Here is a 19,339-nt window from a genome sequence, read left to right as displayed (position 1 = left end):
AGAGAGAGAGAGTGAATGGGGGAGAGACAGAGAGGGAGAAAGAGAATCCCAAGCAGGCTCTCAACACTGAGGCAGATTCAGGGCTCGATCTCCCAACCATGAGATCATGACCTGAGTCAAAATCAGGAATTGGCTGCTTAACTGACTAAGCCACCCAGACACTCCATGTTTTTAAGGTTCATCCATATTGCAGTATGTAGTGACTATTTTAATTTAATAGCTTCCCTGGAGATTATAACATCAATTTTTGACTTGCAAAATTCTAACACTAATTGGCAGTTTTACCCTCTTCTTTAAAAAAGCAAGGGAGCTTATGCACCTCCCAATTTATAGGCCATGGCTACTATGCATGCTAATTCTCTATGTATTTTTAAATCCTAATAAAACATTCTTAGTCTTCTATACATCAATCTTCAGACTTGACCATGTATTTGTGGTCTGCATTGCTATTCATGCCTTCTTCATCTCCAACTTTCCAATTGGTCTTCTATCTCAGAGTACCTTTAAATTTTTTTTCAGTGGGGTGAGGACTTTTGGTTTTGTTTGTTTGTTTTGTTGCTTTTTAAAACTGTTTATTTCCACTTTATTCTAGAAGGATATTTTCACTGTATATGAGGTGTGCAGAGTTGCAGACTGGCAGTTATTTTTATTCAGATCTTTAAAGATATCATCCCACTCGCCTGACTTCTTTCTGTTGAGAAGTTAGCTCTAGGTCTGACTGTGATCCTTTCAAAATTGCATAGTTTTTCTCTAGCTGCTTTTAAGATTCTCTGTCTTTGCTCCCTCAAAATTTTATTATGATGTTCCTAGGTGGATTTCTTTATTATATTTATTCTGCTAGTGATTTCTAGCACTTCTTGAATCTGTGGCTTGATGGTTTTCATGAATTTTGGAACGTTATCAACAATATCTCCTCAAATACTCTACATTATTCTCTTTCTTCTGGGGTTCCCATTACACGTATTGCATACCTATCCCTGTAGCCTCTATGTTTTTTACTTCCTCTTCTGTATTTCCTAATCTTTTGAATTTCCATATCATTTAGTTTCTTCTAACTTATCCTGCAATTAATTCACTGACTCTTCTCAGATACTATCAATCTGTTTTTAAAACCATACATTGAGTTCTTAGTTTCAATTACTACATTTCCCAGCTCTAAAATATGCATTACAAAATAGTTTTCCAGTTGGCTGCTGAACTTCTCCAAGTTGTCTTTATTTCCTTGAACATTTTAAGAATTTTTTTTTAAGAACAGTTATTTTGTTTATTTTAGAAAGAGAGAGTGAGCACAAGTGGGGGAGAGGGAAGGACGGAGGGAGAGGGAGAGGGAGAGGGAGAGAGAATATCTTAAGCAGGCTCCACACTAGTGTGTAGCCCAACACAGGGCTCTATCTCACCACCCTGGGATCATCACTTGAGCCAAAATCAAGGTCAGATGCTCAACCAACTGGGCCACCCAGGCTCCCCAAGAATAGTTATTTTAAATCTGGTAACTACAATATTTGGGTCTCCTGTGAATTTGTTCTATTGTCTAATGTTTCTTATTCCGTATTTATTGTTTCATCCTCTTATGTTCTAACTATTTTGTGTGTGTGTGTACTAAATAATCTATTTAAAAACCTGATAGTGAAAATAATCTGTGAGGATTTCCAGAGAGGATCTATTTGCTTTGTACCAAGGCACCCAGTTACCTCAAACCAATTTCAGGTACTGAAATAATTTGAAACTAAGTTGCAATTCCTACAAAGGTGAGTCTATTTCCACTCATTTTTACTACTAGGACTCAGTCTCTTGGGGTCCTATGCCAGAGCAAAGGGTGGGGGGTCACAAGTCCCCGCTTACAATCCAGAAGGCCCTTAACATCAATCACTGTCCTCTTGGCTCCAGGAGTTTGTCACCATTGGCTTCTCAACTGCTCTATCCTCTTTGCATCACCCAGGTAATTGCCTGTTAGTCTCCCTTCAAAATGTTTATCTTCCCTGTCTTTAGTCTAATGGATTCTTGCATGCACCAAACCAACTCTCTTGGACTAATTTTAAAAATGATACATTAGAAAAACTTGGGAAGATTTTTTTTTTTGTAGGAAGCATATAAATGAGAAGTGTAAGAAAAAACTTAAATTGATTCTAAGAATAACCTATTTTTTTAATTGCCGAGGGTAGAAAGACAAACCACATTTACTTCTTTCCCACCTTATTAGATATTTTAGATATATTAGACATTTTACTCCTAAAAGGAAGGGAAAAAGAAATACATGGCCAATTATTTCCAGATACCTTTTGTAGAACAGTCAGCTAGAGCCTAAAATAAAATGTCCTCTTTATTGAATTTCTAAAAAGAGATGACATTAGAAAAGTATATTAAGAGTGAGTAAATGACTTTCAACAAAAAGAACTGTGTTGGGGCGCCTGGGTGGCTCAGTCAGTTAGGCATTCACCTTTGGCTCAGGTCATGATCTCACAGTTCGTGAGCTCAAGCCTTGCGTCAGACTCAGTGCTGAAAGCCTGGAGCCTGCTTCAGATTCTGTCTCTCCCTCTCTCTCTCTCTACTCCTCCCCTGCTTGTACTCTCTCTCTCTCTCTCTCTCTCTCTCAAAAATAAACATTAAAGAAAAAAAGTTTAAAAAATAATAATAAATTTAAAAAAAAAAAAAAAGAACTGTGGTTGAACCCAATGAACTAAAAGACCCAAAGACGTGCTTCGGTTCTGTATTAGTTTCCCATGGCTGCTATAACAAATTACCACAAACTTGGTGGCTCAAACAATGGAAATTTACTCTTTCATAGTTCTGAAGCCCACAAGTCCAAAATCAGTTTCACTGGACTGAAATCAAAGTAACGGCAAGGCCACACTCCTCTGAAGGCTCTAGAGAAGAATCTGTTCCTTGCCTTTTCCAACTGCTGGTGGGTATATAGGCATTCCTTGGCTTATGGCCATATCACTCCAATCTCTACCCTCATAGTTATAATGCCTTCTCTTCTATCTGAAATCTCCTTCTGTCTCCCTCTTATAAGGATACTTGTGATTGCATTTAGGCCTTGCTTGGATGATCCAGGATAAGCTCTCCATCTGAAGATCTTTAATCACATCTGCCAAGTCTTGGCCATCCATACAGGTAACACCCACAGCATTTAGGATATGGGTATCTTGGGAACGGGGGAAGAAGAATTATTCAGCCTACCATAGGTTCCTAGCTCTGTAGCTAATTAACATTATAAATTACTTCCAGATATGAAATATATACATCATGGGAATGAAAGGTATAGCACAGAGAATATAGACAATAGTATTGTTAACAGTGTTGCAGAGTGACAGATGGTAGCTACACCTGTGGTGAGCACAGAGCTGTATAATTTCAAATCACCATGTTATACACCTAAAACTAACATAATAATGAGTGTCAACTATAATTCAATAAAAAATTTGTAATTAAAAATTTTAAGAAATAATTTATTTAAAAAAGAAAAAAATCTGAAATATTTTTAAAATTTTAACAAAATTTGTTTCTAGATAGTCTACAGTGTACCAAGGTACTGAGCCAGGTGTCAGAAAGACAAACAAGAATAAAACCCAGTTATTATCCCAACAGGCTCAGAGTCTAACAGAAGACAGGCATACAGTGAATGTTTATAGGTATAGCAGATGAAGTGGGAGGCAGAAAGAATAAAGAAGTCAGTTCCAATAGTTATGACTTCAGGGGCACCTGGGTGGCTCAGTTGGTTGAGCGTCGGACTTCGGCTCAGGTCCTGATCTCATGGTTCGTGAGTTCAACCCCCTCATCGGATTAGCTGCTGTCAGTGCAGAGCCCACTTAGAATCCTGTCTCTCTCTCTCTCTCAGAAATATGGTTTTAATTAAAAAAAAAATAAAAATAAAAATTCTATGACTTTATAGTTTGTAGTACTCACATTAACAGCACATATACCAAGACTGGAATGTTACAGAGAAGATTAGTGTGGCCTCCACACAAGTAAGACATGCAAATCAATGAAGTGGTCCATAAAAAAAAAAAAAAATGTTAAAAATAAATAATAAAAATTTAAAGATAAAAATAAAAGCAGTTTTTACCTCTTCTCTTTTTTTCTCTTTTTTGAGTTTATTTATTTTGAGAGAGAAAGCGCACACAGCAGGGCAGAGAGAGAGGGAGAGAATCCCAAGCAGGCTCCACACTGTGACAGCACAGAGCCCCATGTGGGGCTTGAGCCCAAAAACTGTGAGATCATGACCTGAGCTAAAACCAAGAGTCAGTCGCTTAAATGACTGAGCCACGCAGGTGCCCCTGTAGATCTTCTCTTGAAAAGGAAGTCCTCACGTCCATTAGGGAAGCTATTTAAAAAGCAAACAGAACACAACATGTGTTGGAGAAGATGTAGGTAAACCAGAACCCTTGTGCACCGCTGATGGGAATGTAAAATGGTACATCTGCTACAGAAAACAAAATGGCAGTTCCTCCCCAAATCACAGAATTACTGTAAATCCAGCAATTCCCTTCTGGCTATATACCCAAAAGAAGTGAGATCAGGGATTTCAAAAGATATCTGTACACCCAAGTTCACAGCAGCATTATTTACAATAGTCAGAAAGTGGAAACAACCCAAGTGCCCATCTACAGATAAGCAAACAAAATATAATACATACATACAATGGAATATTATTCAGCTTTAAAAAGGAAGGAAATTCTGACACGTTACAATATGGATTAACTCTGACATTATCCTTAGTGAAATAAGCCAGTCATAAAAGGACAAATACTATGTGATTCCATTTGTATGAGTTATCAAGAGTAGTCAAATTCACAGAGACAGAAAGCAGAAAGTAGGACGGTGGTTTCCAGGGACTAGGATAAGGAGAGTAGGGAGTTATTGTTTAATGGATACAGGGTTTCAGTTTTGTGAAATGAAAAACAGTTGGGGAGGGAAGAGGAAAGAGAGACATTTAGGCAGTTCTGTATAAAACAAAAAGTAGTAAAGCGGGGCACCTAGGTGGCTCAGTTGGTTAAGTGTTTGACTTCGGCCCAGGTCATGATCTCATGATTTGTGGGTTCAAGCCCTGCATCAGGCTCTGTCCTGACCACTTAGAGCCTGGAGCCTGCTTCGGAGTCTGTGCCTCTGTCTCTCTCTCTCTGCCCCTCCCCTGTTCACGTGTGTGTACGTGCTCTCTCTCTCTCTCTCTCTCTCTCTCAAAAATAAACAAACCTTAAAAAAACTTTTTGTAAGTAGTGAAGCAATTAAGCAATATTATAGTACTGGGATAGAGAAATTAATTGTTCATGCATGATCAACTATGAAATTCAAGTCAGCTATTTTAATGTTTCAGAGGTTTAACTATCAAATGTGAAGGTGTTTTGTAGCTGAATAGTTTTACAAGTGGGAAAAGAGGAAGAGAGAGAAGCAAACTTAAGTGTGAAATCAAGTCAACAACAAAAAAAGTACAATATTTGTGAATCTGCTCTTATCACTGTAACTTGATAAATACAGTCACACATGGACAGGCAAACATGATTTTTAGGTCTAGAAAAATATTAGCAAATGTGATTGTTGAAAAGAGTCTAATGTACCATCCCCAGAGATAGTGATTCAAAAAAAATTTTTTTTAATTTCCAGAATGATTCTGAGATACACTCAAGTTATTATAATCATTCTGTCTTATCCTTCTTTAGTCTCTGAAAGCTATTTAGAGAGAAAATTAGGATCATAAGTAATCTGTGGGATTCAGAACTAAAACTACTCCCAACCTTGGATTACCCCAGAGTTGGCTTTCTTTTATCTAGTGCTGGATTCAGACATCAGTCAGATGTAAAGGTAAAAACTATGCTTATTTATCTCACTATACCTTCATATTATGAACCTAACAGGTTCTCAAATATTTGCTATGGGTTCTACCCAAAAGTTCTTTTATTTAGCTCATGCTTTTCAACATTTGGTTGCCCAACAAACAGTTCAAGTAATCCAAGGGTAAGGCCCACAAGAGATTTTTGGCAGAAGCATTTTTTACCTAATTAACTAGTAGGCCACATGAACTAGTAGGCCACTTAGGGTCTAAAGACCTGCCCACTGTTGCCACTATTTAATTCAGAGCTATTCAAACCATCAGGGATAAAGAACTAGTTGTTGTTTTTATTTTGTTAATCTCTAATCTTTGAGGACCAATGCTTTTATAAAACAATAAAACTGCGCTTGAGAGTGGTGTGAAGAGACTGGCAAGTCCTCTCCTGAAAACACAAGTATTAAACTGAACAGGACTGTCAACAACAACCATTTCAGGGCCCTAGAATTCAACCAAAGGCACACGATAAATTGAGAAATTGCTAGAGCCTTAAGTAAGAACAATGAAGTCTGTATGCTTCTTGCCTAGGACTGATCCCATTCACCTATCTCCAGCTTTGTGGAGAACAACGGCTTTACCAGGGCAGGGCTGGCCATAAAAATCTGCAGTTTTATTGCCAAAGAAGGCTAACTAGAGAGGAAGGCAAAACTCCACAGCTCTGTCAAGCTCAAGTAGAGAACTCAGCTGGAAATGAATAAAAATAACTCATTGCTTTGTTAGCCTGAAGCTGGAGTCTTGGTTGAGTGAGTGGTAAATAAGTAGGATAGTTAACAGGGAAATCCTGGAAAAAAACACAGAAAAGCTAGATTAGCTCTTTACACATTCCTAGCTAAATGAGAAACTACGCACATGCACAGGGAAACCCAGGAGGCCAGTGGAAAGTAAAAGCGAAAACAAACTTAAGAACTGCCTGAACTTTGAACATCCTCCTCAACCTATATGGTTCAGTCAGCAGAGGATCAGAGCGTATGCATTTGAGATGTTTAGCAAAACCTCATTCCAAATCACTGGCTGACCAATAAACACTGCAGATGCAGGGACAACCCCTATATAAATATATAAAATATTTATATATTTTATATATTTAAATATATAAATATATTTTTAAAATATATAAAATATATAAATATATTTTAATATATAAAATATATATATAATTTATATATATTTATTTAAATATAAAAAATAAAAATTAGAATTAAAAAAAATGCAGATACATTTGTGACTGTACACATGGGACAGGCAGAGAGGTAGATGCCTCAATTTATGTCCAAGCTAATTATTTTTAAAATACCCTCAAGAATATAAAGAATCCAGAGTTAATACGTTACCTTAACTATCCACTTAAAAAAAAAAAAAAAAAGCTAAGGGGTGTGTGAGTGGCTCAGTTGGTTGAGCGTCCAGCTTCAGGTCAGATCATGATCTCACAGTTTGTGAGTTCGAGCCTTGCATTGGACTCTGCGCTGACACCTCAGAGCCCGGAGCCTGCTTTGCATTGTGTCTCCCTCTCTCTGCCCCTCCCCCACTCACGCTGGCTAGCTCTCTCTCTCTCTCTCTCTCTCAAAAAAAAAAAAAAAAAAAAGTAAATAAACATTAAAAAAAAAAAAAAAGGCTAAAAGAGGGGCACCTGGGTGGACTCCATTGGTTAAGCGACCAACTTTGGCTCAGGTCATGATCTCACAGTTCATGAGTTCAAGCCCCACATCAGACTCTGCTGTCAGCACGGAGCCCACTTCGGACCCTCTGTCTCCCTCTCTCTCTGCCCCTCTCCCACATTCTCTCTTTCTCTCTCTCTCTCTCTCTCTCTCTCTCTCTCTCTCAGAAATAAACATTAAAAAAAAATTTTTACTCTTTAAAAGAGATTATTAAGAAAACAGAAAGACAAGACCACAGGCTGGGAGAATATATTCAAAAATCATGTACCTGATAAAGAACTTGTATCCATAATATATAACTCTTACAACACAATAATAGTATGACCAACATGGCACAAAAACATACACATAGACCAATGGAATAGAATAGAAACCCCAGAACTAGACCCACAAACGTATGGCCAACTCATCTTTGACAAAGCAGGAAAGAACATCCAATGGAAAAAAGACAGTCTCTTTAACAAATGGTGCTGGGAGAACTGGACAGCAACATGCAGAAGGTTGAAACTAGACCACTTTCTCACACCATCCACAAAAATAAACTCAAAATGGATAAAGGACCTGAATGTGAGACAGGAAACCATCAAAACCTTAGAGGAGAAAGCAGGAAAAGACCTCTCTGACCTCAGCCGTAGCAATCTCTTACTCGACACATCCCCAAAGGCAAGGGAATTAAAAGCAAAAGTGAATTACTGGGACCTTATGCAGATAAAAAGCTTCTGCACAGCAAAGGAAACAACCAACAAAACTAAAAGGCAACCAACGGAATGGGAAAAGATATTCGCAAATGACATATCGGACAAAGGGCTAGTATCCAAAATCTATAAAGAGCTCACCAAACTCCACACCCGAAAAACAAATAACCCAGTGAAGAAATGGGCAGAAAACATGAATACACACTTCTCTAAAGAAGACATCCGGATGGCCAACAGGCACATGAAAAGATGTTCAGCGTCGCTCCTTATCAGGGAAATACAAATCAAAACCACACTCAGGTATCACCTCACGCCAGTCAGAGTGGCCAAAATGAACAAATCAGGAGACTATAGATGCTGGAGAGGATGTGGAGAAACGGGAACCCTCTTGCACTGTTGGTGGGAATGCAAATTGGTGCAGCCGCTCTGGAAAGCAGTGTGGAGGTTCCTCAGAAAATTAAAAATAGACCTACCCTATGACCCAGCAATAGCACTGCTAGGAATTTATCCAAGGGATACAGGAGTACTGATGCATAGGGCCACTTGTACCCCAATGTTCATAGCAGCACTCTCAACAATAGCCAAATTATGGAAAGAGCCTAAATGTCCATCAACTGATGAATGGATAAAGAAATTGTGGTTTATATACACAATGGAGTACTACGTGGCAATGAGAAAAAATGAAATATGGCCTTTTGTAGCAACGTGGATGGAAGTGGAGAGTGTGATGCTAAGTGAAATAAGCCATACAGAGAAAGACAGATACCATATAGTTTCACTCTTATGTGGATCCTGAGAAACTTAACAGGAACCCATGGGGGAGGGGAAGGAAAAAAAAAAAAAAACAGGTTAGAGTGGGAGAGAGCCAAAGCATAAGAGACTGTTAAAAACTGAGAACAAACTGAGGGTTGATGGGGGGTGGGAGGGAGGAGAGGGTGGGTGATGGGTTTTGAGGAGGGCACCTTTTGGGATGAGCACTGGGTGTTGTATGGAAACCAATTTGTCAATAAATCTCATAAAAAAAAAAATAGTATGACCAACAACTCAATGAAAAAGTGAGTAATGAATTTGGACAGACATTTCACCAGAAAGATAACACAATAGCTAATAATCACATGAAATGATAGTCAACATCATTAATCACTAAGGAAACCCAAATCAAAACCATAACGAGATACCATTCCACACCCAGTAAAATAGCTATAATAAAAAAGACTGACCATACCAAGTGTTGGCAAGGATATGGTACATCTGAAATCCATATATATTTTTTGGTGGGACTGTAAATGGTATGAGCCATTTCGGAAAACAGCTTGGGCACTTTTCTTTGAAAATTACACATTTTTACTCTTAGGTACGTCTCCATGAGAAATGTAAACATATGCCTATATAAAGACTTGTGAGCAAAATGTTCAAATTTATAATTATTTATAATAGCTAAAACCAGAAATAATCCAAATCAATAATCAACGGCTGAACGGATAAACAAAATGTGATATAATCTGTGATATTGTAATATAATCGGAAATAAATATTTTTATCTTCATCCCCAGCTCGTGGCTAGAGCTCCTAAAACCTCTGTAATTTCCTAGGCAATAAAGGTGCTAGGACCATCTTTTGTTCTAATATTTGGTCTTTGACTTCAACTCCTGACACAGAATCCTAATTCCCTTGGAATTTCCTGGGTGATAGAAGTGTCTTTTATTCTGTTTTTATTATATATTTTTTAAAGAGAATTGTTCTGGGTTTTTTACGTTTTTGTTTTTAATTTTTTATTTTTAGAAGGGGAGAGCACACATGCGAGCAGGGCAGAGGGGCAGAGGGAGAATGAAAGACAGAGAGAATCCCAAGCAGGCTCCACACCTGGCTCAGAGCCCAATGCAGGGCCCAATCCCACGACCCTGGGATCATAACCTGAGCCAAAACCAAGAGTCGGACGCTCAACTGACTGAGCCATCCAGGCGCCCCAGGGACATCTTTTACTTTAATGAAGCAACTTTGGTAGGTTCCTGAATAGCTTCAGTATGGGACTGGTCACCAGAAAGATCAAACCATGATTAGAAGCTTGGAACTTTCAGCCTCACACACTTTACTCCAGGAGCGAAGCAGAGCTAGAGCTAGAGTTAATAATCATGCACAGGTGATAAAGCCTCCATTAAAATCCCTAAAGTATGGTGATTTCAGGAGCTTCTGGGTTGGGGAACACATCCATGTGCCGGGAGAGGGGCACACCCCAACTTCACAGGGACAGAAAAACTCCTGTGTTTGGGAACTTTCCAGACCCCACCTACGTAGCTCTTCACTTGGCTTTTCATCTGGCTGTTCATCTGTATCTTTTATCATATCCTCTGCCATCTAATAAACCAGTGAATATAAGTGTTTCCTGGATTCTGTGAGCTACTGAACCTGAGGAGTCGTGAAAACTGCTCATTTGCAGCCAGGTTGGACCAAAGTGTCAGTAACGTGGGGACCTTCTTGCCATTGGCATCTGAAGTAAGGGAATCTTGTGGGACTGAAGCCTTAACCTGTGGGGTCAAACACTAACTCCTGGTAGGTGGTACCAGAACTTAATCGAATTGTAGGACATCTGCTAGTATCAGAGAATTGGTCAGTGTGGGAAAAACACCCATCATCTGGTTACAAAAGTGTTATGAGTAGAGACTGTAAAAGAAAAAAGTTTTTCCTTTTCATAACTTTAATATTACTTAGTAGTAAAAAGGAACAAACTACTGATATAGTCAACAACTGATGAAACTCAAAAACACTACACTAGGTAAAAGAAGGCAGACACAAAACTATATTGTATTAATTTGTTTATATGAAATCTATAGAAAAAGTAAAACTCAAGAGACAAAGTAGATCAGTGTTTGCCTGGAACTGGGGTTGGGAGCAAGAACTGATTGTAAGCAGGTAATAAAGAACTTTCTGGGGTTAGAAAAATATTTTACAACAGGACTGTAGTGATAGCTGCAAAGCTGCATAAATTTACTGAAAAATAATCAAATTGCACATTTATAAAAGGTGATTTTTATGGTATTTAAATTATACCTCAATAAAACTGTTTTGATAAGGGCTTGGATGTTGCAGACTGTCAAATCACCATAAGTTTCTAGACACTCTCCATTTCTAAATATTTCTCCAATGCACAGAGAGATATCAGTCCATACTCTGAGAAGCACTGATCTAACTGATTTCTGCCAGGATGGCTAAAAGGAACAATCAATAGTTGTAAGTGAAATTGACCTTAATTTAATTTAAGCCATTCCAAGTTTAACTCCACTAAATATTTCATTAAATAAGAAATTTACATGTATCACTGACAAAAGGAAAATGTTTTCATTCCACAATAGACCATGTTTCCATAACTCATTATAAAATGACACTTTGTGGAGCGCCTGGGTGGCTCAGTCGGTTAAGTGTCTGACTCTTGATTTCAGCTCAGGTCATGATCTCACGGTTCATGAGTTTGAGCCCTGTGTCAAGCTCTGCACTGTCAGAGCTTGCTTGGGATTCTCTCTCTTACGCCCCCTCTGTCCCTCCCCCCACCAAGAATAAATAAACTTTAAAAAATAATAAATAAAATGACTCTTTGTAAATGAGTATCACTAGAAAACAAAAACTACCATATTAGCTCTCTTTTTGATGTTTTAAAAGCTAAGTTTATAGAGTCAGTATAATTATTTGGACTAACAAAGCCCACAACAATCAAATTTTAAATATATAAATGAATACATGAAATAAAATTATATAAATATTTTGTACTTTTTTTATTCAAATAGATTATACATACAGATTTACTTCAGAGAAAGTCCTAACAACAAATAAGCTTTCTTTTGTTTCCAACTAAGTTTTAATTCAGGCTACGTTCAATCAAAATTTGTTAGCACTTAATACCTATGATATGGTCAAAAATCTAAATTCATTTTATAGTAATTAGATAGCAATTACAAAAAAGCAATGAATCTTTCTTCCAGTTCTGGAAAAACACAGACATGAATTAAACAAAGACTCTAGTTTTAACAAGGTCAAAGCAATCTGCTGAAGTTAACTTTTTAAGGAAAAATTAAATGCTAAACTTTTTAGAAGAAATTGTTTTATTTTAAAGTCTAGAGTCCTATTTTTACTATTGTATTTCTCATTTGTCGGAGGAAAACAGATACTCCATGTTTCCAGCATAACTAGGAAGAAAGCAAACTGAATCATGATGATTAAGAAGAAACAAACTTTGATTATAAAAACTTTTCAGTGGATAATCTCACTGCGTAAAACAGTTCAGTTTCTTTAGTAATCTAACCATTCCTTAGAACTCAGATTTCCTTTATATAGATTTACTATACAATGAAACTACAGCTTTCACAAACACAAGCAGCTCTGGTACATTATTTTCTTAGAATTAGGTTTTTGAACTACCAGGTCAAAATTAAGTTTAAAAGCATTTCCTTCATAGGGGTGCCTGGGTGGCTCAGTCAGTCGGTTAAGCATCTGACTTCGGCTTAAGTCACAATCTCACAGTTCGTAGGTTCAAGCCCCATGTCAGGCTCTGTGCTGACAACTCAGAGCTGGAACCTACTTCGGATTCTGTGTCTCCCTCTCTCTCTGCCCTTCCCCTGCTCTGTCTCTCAAAAATAAATAAACCCATTAAAATAAATAAAATTAAAAAATAAAAGCATTTCCTTCATATTCAACACATGACACTTGAATCTATAGCTTTGTTTTGAATTAAAGAACATTAAATTTAAAATTGGGGCGCCTGGATGGTTCAGTTGGTTAAGTGTCCGACTTCAGCTCAGGTCATGATCTCACAGTTCGTGGGTTCGAGCCCCACATCGGGCTCTGTTCTGACAGCTCGGAGCTTGGAGCCTGTTTCAGATTCTGTGTCTCCCTCTCTCTCTCTGCCCCTCTCCTGTTCATGCTCTGTCTCTGTCTCAAAAATAAAAAATAAACAGTAAAAAAAAAATTTTTTTTAATAAATAAATAAATTTAAAATTAAATTGAATGAGGCGGAAAAAAGCCAGGATAGCTACGGTCATTCTTTTAACAAATATATTCCAGTTATGTATAATAAATAGTTCTAGTGCTATTGTTAAATTTGTTCCTTTGCATTTTTCCAGCTCTTCTAAAAAAGTTGAAAAAGTGATTTTATGGAGTCTCTATTGTCTTTCCCCTTCTCATAACTATTCTTGGTATTTCTTGATTCTCTGGATCTTATATTTTACTTTAGACAAGAAGCCAGAGTAATAAACCTGGAAGGAAAGCTAAAGAAGGAATCTAAAACTGGAAGCACTTACTCTTGCTTCATTTCCTGTCTCCAATGAAAGAATCAACTCATCAGATATAGAATATCCTGCAGTAAGTTATCTCCCACCATGCCCCCTAACATGTGTTCATACTCCAGAGAGTGCATTTCCTAGACGCAGTTGGCTTTCTGGCAAATATATCCCAATTTAATATAAAAGTAGAAAAGCAATTGTTATATGAGTTAATTCCCAAACTAGTAACACACAAAACTATACTCTAATATCTACAAATACTTTAAGAGACAACAGATTAAGTTGTGAATGTTGTATACTCTTCTAAAATTAACGGCAGTCAAGACAAGGAGATAAGTTATACCTATCAGTAGTACTGCATTGGGTGAGGGAAAATATGACCATTCAAAACACATTAAGAGAACCTTTTAAAAATATATATACCATTATTTCATAACTATGCTTTTAACAATTTATGCCCACATGTAATCTTACCCTTCTGGTTTTGTTTCCTAGACATTGTGATTTCTTTGACCTCAAAAAATACAGATGAAAAATATCCTTTTGCCTTGTCTGGGTTCTGACTGTAGTTCTCTCTGATTTAAAAGTAGGCAGTGGAAGTCTGTAGTTGGAGATGATAAATACTAAATCCTGGTTATCTGAAATTCTGCTCACTAGCTGTTGATCTCCTTTCCTTCTCTTCTATCAACTTGTCAGGAAATATCATCGCAGACATTCATGTCTCTTTTTCCAGGGAGATTCTGGAGGGAAAACACACAAACACATTCACTGTTACAGTAACAGCCATCTGTACAAAATTTCTAACCGATACCACAGAATTTAGTTTGTATTTTTTCTAAAGAAAACTGGCTATTAAAAGTACTCTAGGAGCGCTTAGGTGGCTCAGTTGGTAAAGCATCTGACTCTTGGTTTCAGCTCAGTTCATGATCTCACAGTTCATGAGTTCAAGCCCCACATCAGGCTCTGTGCTGAAATCGTGGAGCCTGCTTGGGATTCTGTCTCCCTCTCACTTTACCCTTAACCCTGCTCACTTTCTACTCGTTCTCTCAAAAATAAACATTAAAAAAAAAAAAAAAAAAAAAAGAAGAGTACTCTAGAAAGAATGTAGCCATAAAAAGCAATATTTTAGTCTGTGAGAAACTTTAATCTTGGAGAAAGAGACAAACCAAAAAACAGACTCTTAACTATAGAAAACAAACTGATGGTTACCAGAGGGGAGGTGGGCATGGATAGGTGAAATAGGGGATGGGGATTAAGGAGCGCGCTTGTCATGAGCACTGGATGATGTATGGAATTGTTGAATCACTATATTGTACACTTGAAACTAATACAACACTGTATGTTAACTACACTGGAATTAAAGAAAAAGAAACTTTAATCTTAGAATCAGAACATCTCCTTAGTTCAGGAAAAAAAGTTGTCTTACTCTTATCTTTTGTATCTATCTCAAAAGTCTTATCCTCATCTCTGCTTCACAAACTAAAATATTATCTCTTGTCACTCCCTAAGACCTTTCTTATCACCTGCTCTTCCTGCCCAAATCAAGGATCTTTTTCTGCCTCTAGGATTTCCTCTATCTAACTTCTCTTCAGGCATCCCAGCTCAAATACAGCTGCAAGAAAACTGGGGAAGGGGGTGGGTGAATGGGGAAAGAACAAAGCAATTTTAATAAAAACTGAAACATCAAAATCTGGATTATTCCATAGTGCAAGAAGCTTCTATAAGTTGTAAAGATACAAAATGCTATTTTCTTCTGTATTACTTAACTTTAAAAAATACATGCCTAAGATTTCGGGGTAAAGAAAGCATGATGCCGATCAAAGAACTCTTACGCCTAGACACATGATAGGAAAAACATTTTACATAATGCAACCCAAGAAGGAAATGAGAGCAACCCTCTGTGAAATACTCTCCAATGTGGAAGGAGGAGAAGGAAGGAGTAAGTAGACAGCTGTGGTAAAGTTTAAAAAAATCCACCAAAAGTAAGAGCCTCTGTGGACACAGAGAACAGATTAGTGGTTACCTGCGGCAGAGGGGGTGGGAAAATGTGTGAAGGGGGTCAAAAGGTACAAATTTCTAGTTAAAAGATGAAGAAGTCACAGGGAAGTAACATACAGCAAGATGACTAGTTCATACCATATTCCATATTTGAAAGTAGCTAGAAGAGTGGATCTTGAAAGTTCTTATCACAAGAAGAAAATTTTCGTACAGTGACAGATATTAATTGGACTAATTGTGGTGATCAATTTGCAATATATGTAAGTACTGCGTTATTAGACTGTACACCTACAACTAGTATGTCATGTCACTTACATCCCAAGAGTAAGATTCTCTACAAACCACTATAGGACTTGAGGAAAGATAGGGTGAACCTCAGGAGCTTACTATCTTTCAGAGAATTGAGTCAAATTGGGAGAATCAGTCAAAGCCTGTGAAAGTACGTGGAATTTACCACTGGATAGAGTGGGCCTGAGAGAAAACATTTTATGAGATTTTAGAAGAAAGAACAGAATTTAGATCTACTGCAAAGGATTAAACTCTTCAATGGCAAGCTCTTCTTTACCCTCATGTCCTCAGCCTAAAGAAAAGAGGATGAAAGCAAAAGTCAACAACTAACTGTAGCTGATGAGCAGGGTTTGGTGGGGATAGGTCCCAAATAAGGTGGGAAACATATCAAAGATATTTTCATCCGTACTCTGTAATTACGAAAATTGTGAACACAGCTGTCCACATAAAACATAAAGAAGATAAAAAAAAAAAAACATAGTAACTATAAAATCTATAACAAAAGAGATAACAAGAGAGAGGAAATTACCATGCAGCAGAGGAAGAAACAAATCAGGGAAACAATATAACCCCCCAAAACCAAAAGCGGATTCTCCCTTGAATACTAAGTTGAATACTTCAAGAAATGGGATTCAATAAAATAAGAGCTAGAAAATAAATGATAAAAATAGAATGAGGGGTGCCTGGATGGCTCAGTCGGTTAAGTGTCTGACTTCGGCTCAGGTCATGATTTCACCGTTCATGGGTTTGAGCCCCACGTCAGGCTCTGTGCTGACGGGTCAGTCTGGAGCCTGCTTTGGATTCTGTGTCTCGCTGCCTCTCTGCCCCTCCCCTGCTCATGCTCTGTCTCTCAAAAATAAATAAACATTGAAAAAAAATTTAAAAAAAAACGAATGAAAGAAAGTAGATTGCAAAACTAAAGAAAAACTAAAAATCAAAACAACACCATTATAGATCCAATAAGAAGTCAGAAACAGCAAGAAACAGAATAGTACAGATGAAAATCGGGGCGCCTGGCTGGTTTAGTCACAAGAACATGTGACTCCTGATCTCAGGGTCATGAGTTTGAGCCCCATGTTGCCTACAGGGATTCCTTAAATAAAACTTTCAAAAGTACAGATGAAAATAGAAAAAATGGAATGGAGCAAAGCCTTAAGAAGAAAAAAGAGATTGCAACTAGAAAACAATGTTAGAGGGGCTCCTGGGTGGCTCAGTTGGTTAAGCATCCGACTTCAGCTCAGGCAGGTCATGATCTCATGGTTCACGAGTTTGAGCCCTGTGTCGGGCTCTCTGCTGACAGTTCAGAGCCTGGAGCCTGCTTCAGATTTTGTGTCTTCCTCTCTCTCTGACCCTCCTCCACTCATGCTCTGTCTCTGTCTCTCTCTCTCTCAAAAATAAATAAATATTTAAAAATTAAAAAAAAAAAAAAGAATATTAGAGCACTAAAATGACCCAATCTAAGGATAATTAGGATCAATACAGGGACTCAGAAAATAAAGAACTCAATAAAGGAAACAAAAAAGCATTTACAGATAATATGCAAGAAAATTCCATTGAAATAAGGGATCTGAATCTGTTCACTCTCCACCTCCAATCTACCAGAAGAAATCCCATCTTTTCTACCTTTAAAATACATCACAATTGGAGCACCTGTGTGCTCAGTCAGTTAAACATCCGACTCTTGATTTCGGCTCAAGTCATGACCTCATGGTTTGTGAGTTCAAGCCCCACGTTGGGCTCTGTGCTGATAGCATGGAGCCTGCTTGGGATTCTCTCTCTCTTCCTTTCTCTCTGCCCCTCCCCTGATCAGGCTCTCTCTCTCTCTCAAATAAATTTAAAAATAAAATACACCAGAATTGAACCATTTCTCACTACTTCTCCTGCTATAGCCTCATCTAAGCCACAATCATTTCTCCCCTACATTGCTATCATCAGGACTGTAACAGTCTCTTAACTGGCATCCCGAGTCTTCTATCATGCCACTCTCCAGCTTCCATTTCACTTTAGCTGCTTTTAAAATTTAAGACAAACTGTGTCTCAAATCTGCTGCTCAAAGCCCTCCAGCTGCTCCCCATTTCATTCAAAGTAAAAATCAGAGTCCTTACAGTGAGTAGCCTAAAAGGTCTTATCTGCTCTAGTACCCTGTCCCAATCCTCTCTTTATCTCTCTGACATAATTTCCTACTATTCTCTCCTCCATTACTCCATCTAGCCATACTGGCCTCTTTGTTGCCCCTTTTATATCCTAGATATGTTCTCACCTTCAGGCCCTTGAGGTTCTCCCTGTGTCAGGAATGTTCATCCCTAGATACCTATCTACATGAAATAGTTCTTTACCTCCTTCAGGTCTTTTCTCAAATGCTACCTTCTCCGTGGTTATTCATAAAAACCTACTGAACTTGGGGTAAGAAAAGCGAGAGTCCATGGCATTACTGCCTAAGGCTGTTCCCATTACCCCCACATCAGTGGGAAAGTAGTTCTACCAAGGTGGGGAAAGCCATAAAAACTAGCAGCTTCACTCACAGAGAGGGCTGACTCGATTTGAGTCAAAGCACAGAACTCCACGCCCATCAGCATTGTCAGTAACAATGTGTATTCTTGGTGGCAAAGGGCCGAAGGATGCTGTCTTGGTTGGTACAAGCAATGGGCCAGCAGACTAGACAGAATTTAAAAGGGAAATCTGGAAACAAGACTATAAAGGATAAGTGCTCACATAGCCACACTAGAGAGACTAGAGAGGACCTACTAGGACCCTGTACACACAGGAAGAAGAAACAGGAGAGGGCTCAGTGGAAAGTAAAAGTCTGAGCAGATTTTAAAAGGAGCTCCCCAACACACACAAAGATCTACTGGCACAGAGTGGTAGCCCTACTAGCTCACATGTGTTTAGCACAATCTTTGACAAATGGTTAAGCGACCACTAAGCCATACGGATATAGGTGTGATTCCAGGAAAACACTCTTAAAAAAAATAAAAACAAAACAAAACAAAAACAACCCGAGCAGATATTACCAGCCACACACTGGGAAGAAACATTCCACAGATTTAGTCCTGACAATAAAACAAAAAAAAAAACTCTCAAAGGAAAAAACAAACCAGAATCCAAAGTTGCTACAATATATTATGTAAAATGTCTAGTTTCAACAAAAATTTATGAGACATGTAAAGATGCAGGAAAGTATGACCCAAACTGAAGAGGGAAATAAAACCTCCCATGGAACTGAAAATGTCCCTAAGTAGGACCAAATGCAAACTAAACAAAATCTTCCAACTACTTTAAAGAACTAAAGAAAAATATGAAGACAATGTCCCAAGCAAACAGGAAATATCAATAAAAAGATTGAATCATAAAAAAGAGACAAATAGAAACTCTAGAGATGAACACTGGAGTATAAGGGGGGAAAAAATCAGAAAACTTGGTATCTAATCTGAAAAGAAAAGAATAAAGAAAATCAAAGCCCAGAGACCTATGGAACAACATCGAGTATAATATACACAACTCAGGAGTTCCAGAATTGGAGAGAAAGGACAGAAATAAGGACCAAAAACAATGCAAACTGATATATTTTTAAAAATTAATCTACAGACTCAAGAAGCTCAATGAACTACA

General features: G+C 37.9%; 1 protein-coding gene and 1 non-coding gene across 3 annotated transcripts in view; one reads left to right on the top strand and one right to left on the bottom strand.

Annotated features, from left to right (window-relative positions):
• The window catches only part of SPATS2 (spermatogenesis associated serine rich 2), a 149,502-nt gene that overhangs the window by 63,981 nt on the left and 66,182 nt on the right, over positions 1-19,339 (bottom strand). For both annotated transcript variants that reach the window (XM_003988666.6, XM_019834880.3), the window contains one exon: positions 13,919-14,184. In XM_003988666.6, the coding sequence (XP_003988715.1) occupies positions 13,919-13,943 (25 nt within the window). In that variant the 5' untranslated portion in view covers positions 13,944-14,184. The remainder of the gene's footprint in view (positions 1-13,918; positions 14,185-19,339) is intronic.
• On the top strand, positions 3,899-4,005 carry LOC111561549. Its single transcript, XR_002744196.2, has one exon. It is a non-coding gene; the product is annotated as a U6 spliceosomal RNA (small nuclear RNA).

This window comes from Felis catus, chromosome B4 (assembly GCF_018350175.1).
Source record: "Felis catus isolate Fca126 chromosome B4, F.catus_Fca126_mat1.0, whole genome shotgun sequence".
In the NCBI taxonomy this organism is placed as follows: Eukaryota; Metazoa; Chordata; class Mammalia; order Carnivora; family Felidae; genus Felis; species Felis catus.
This window is presented reverse-complemented; position numbering and strand designations above follow the sequence as displayed.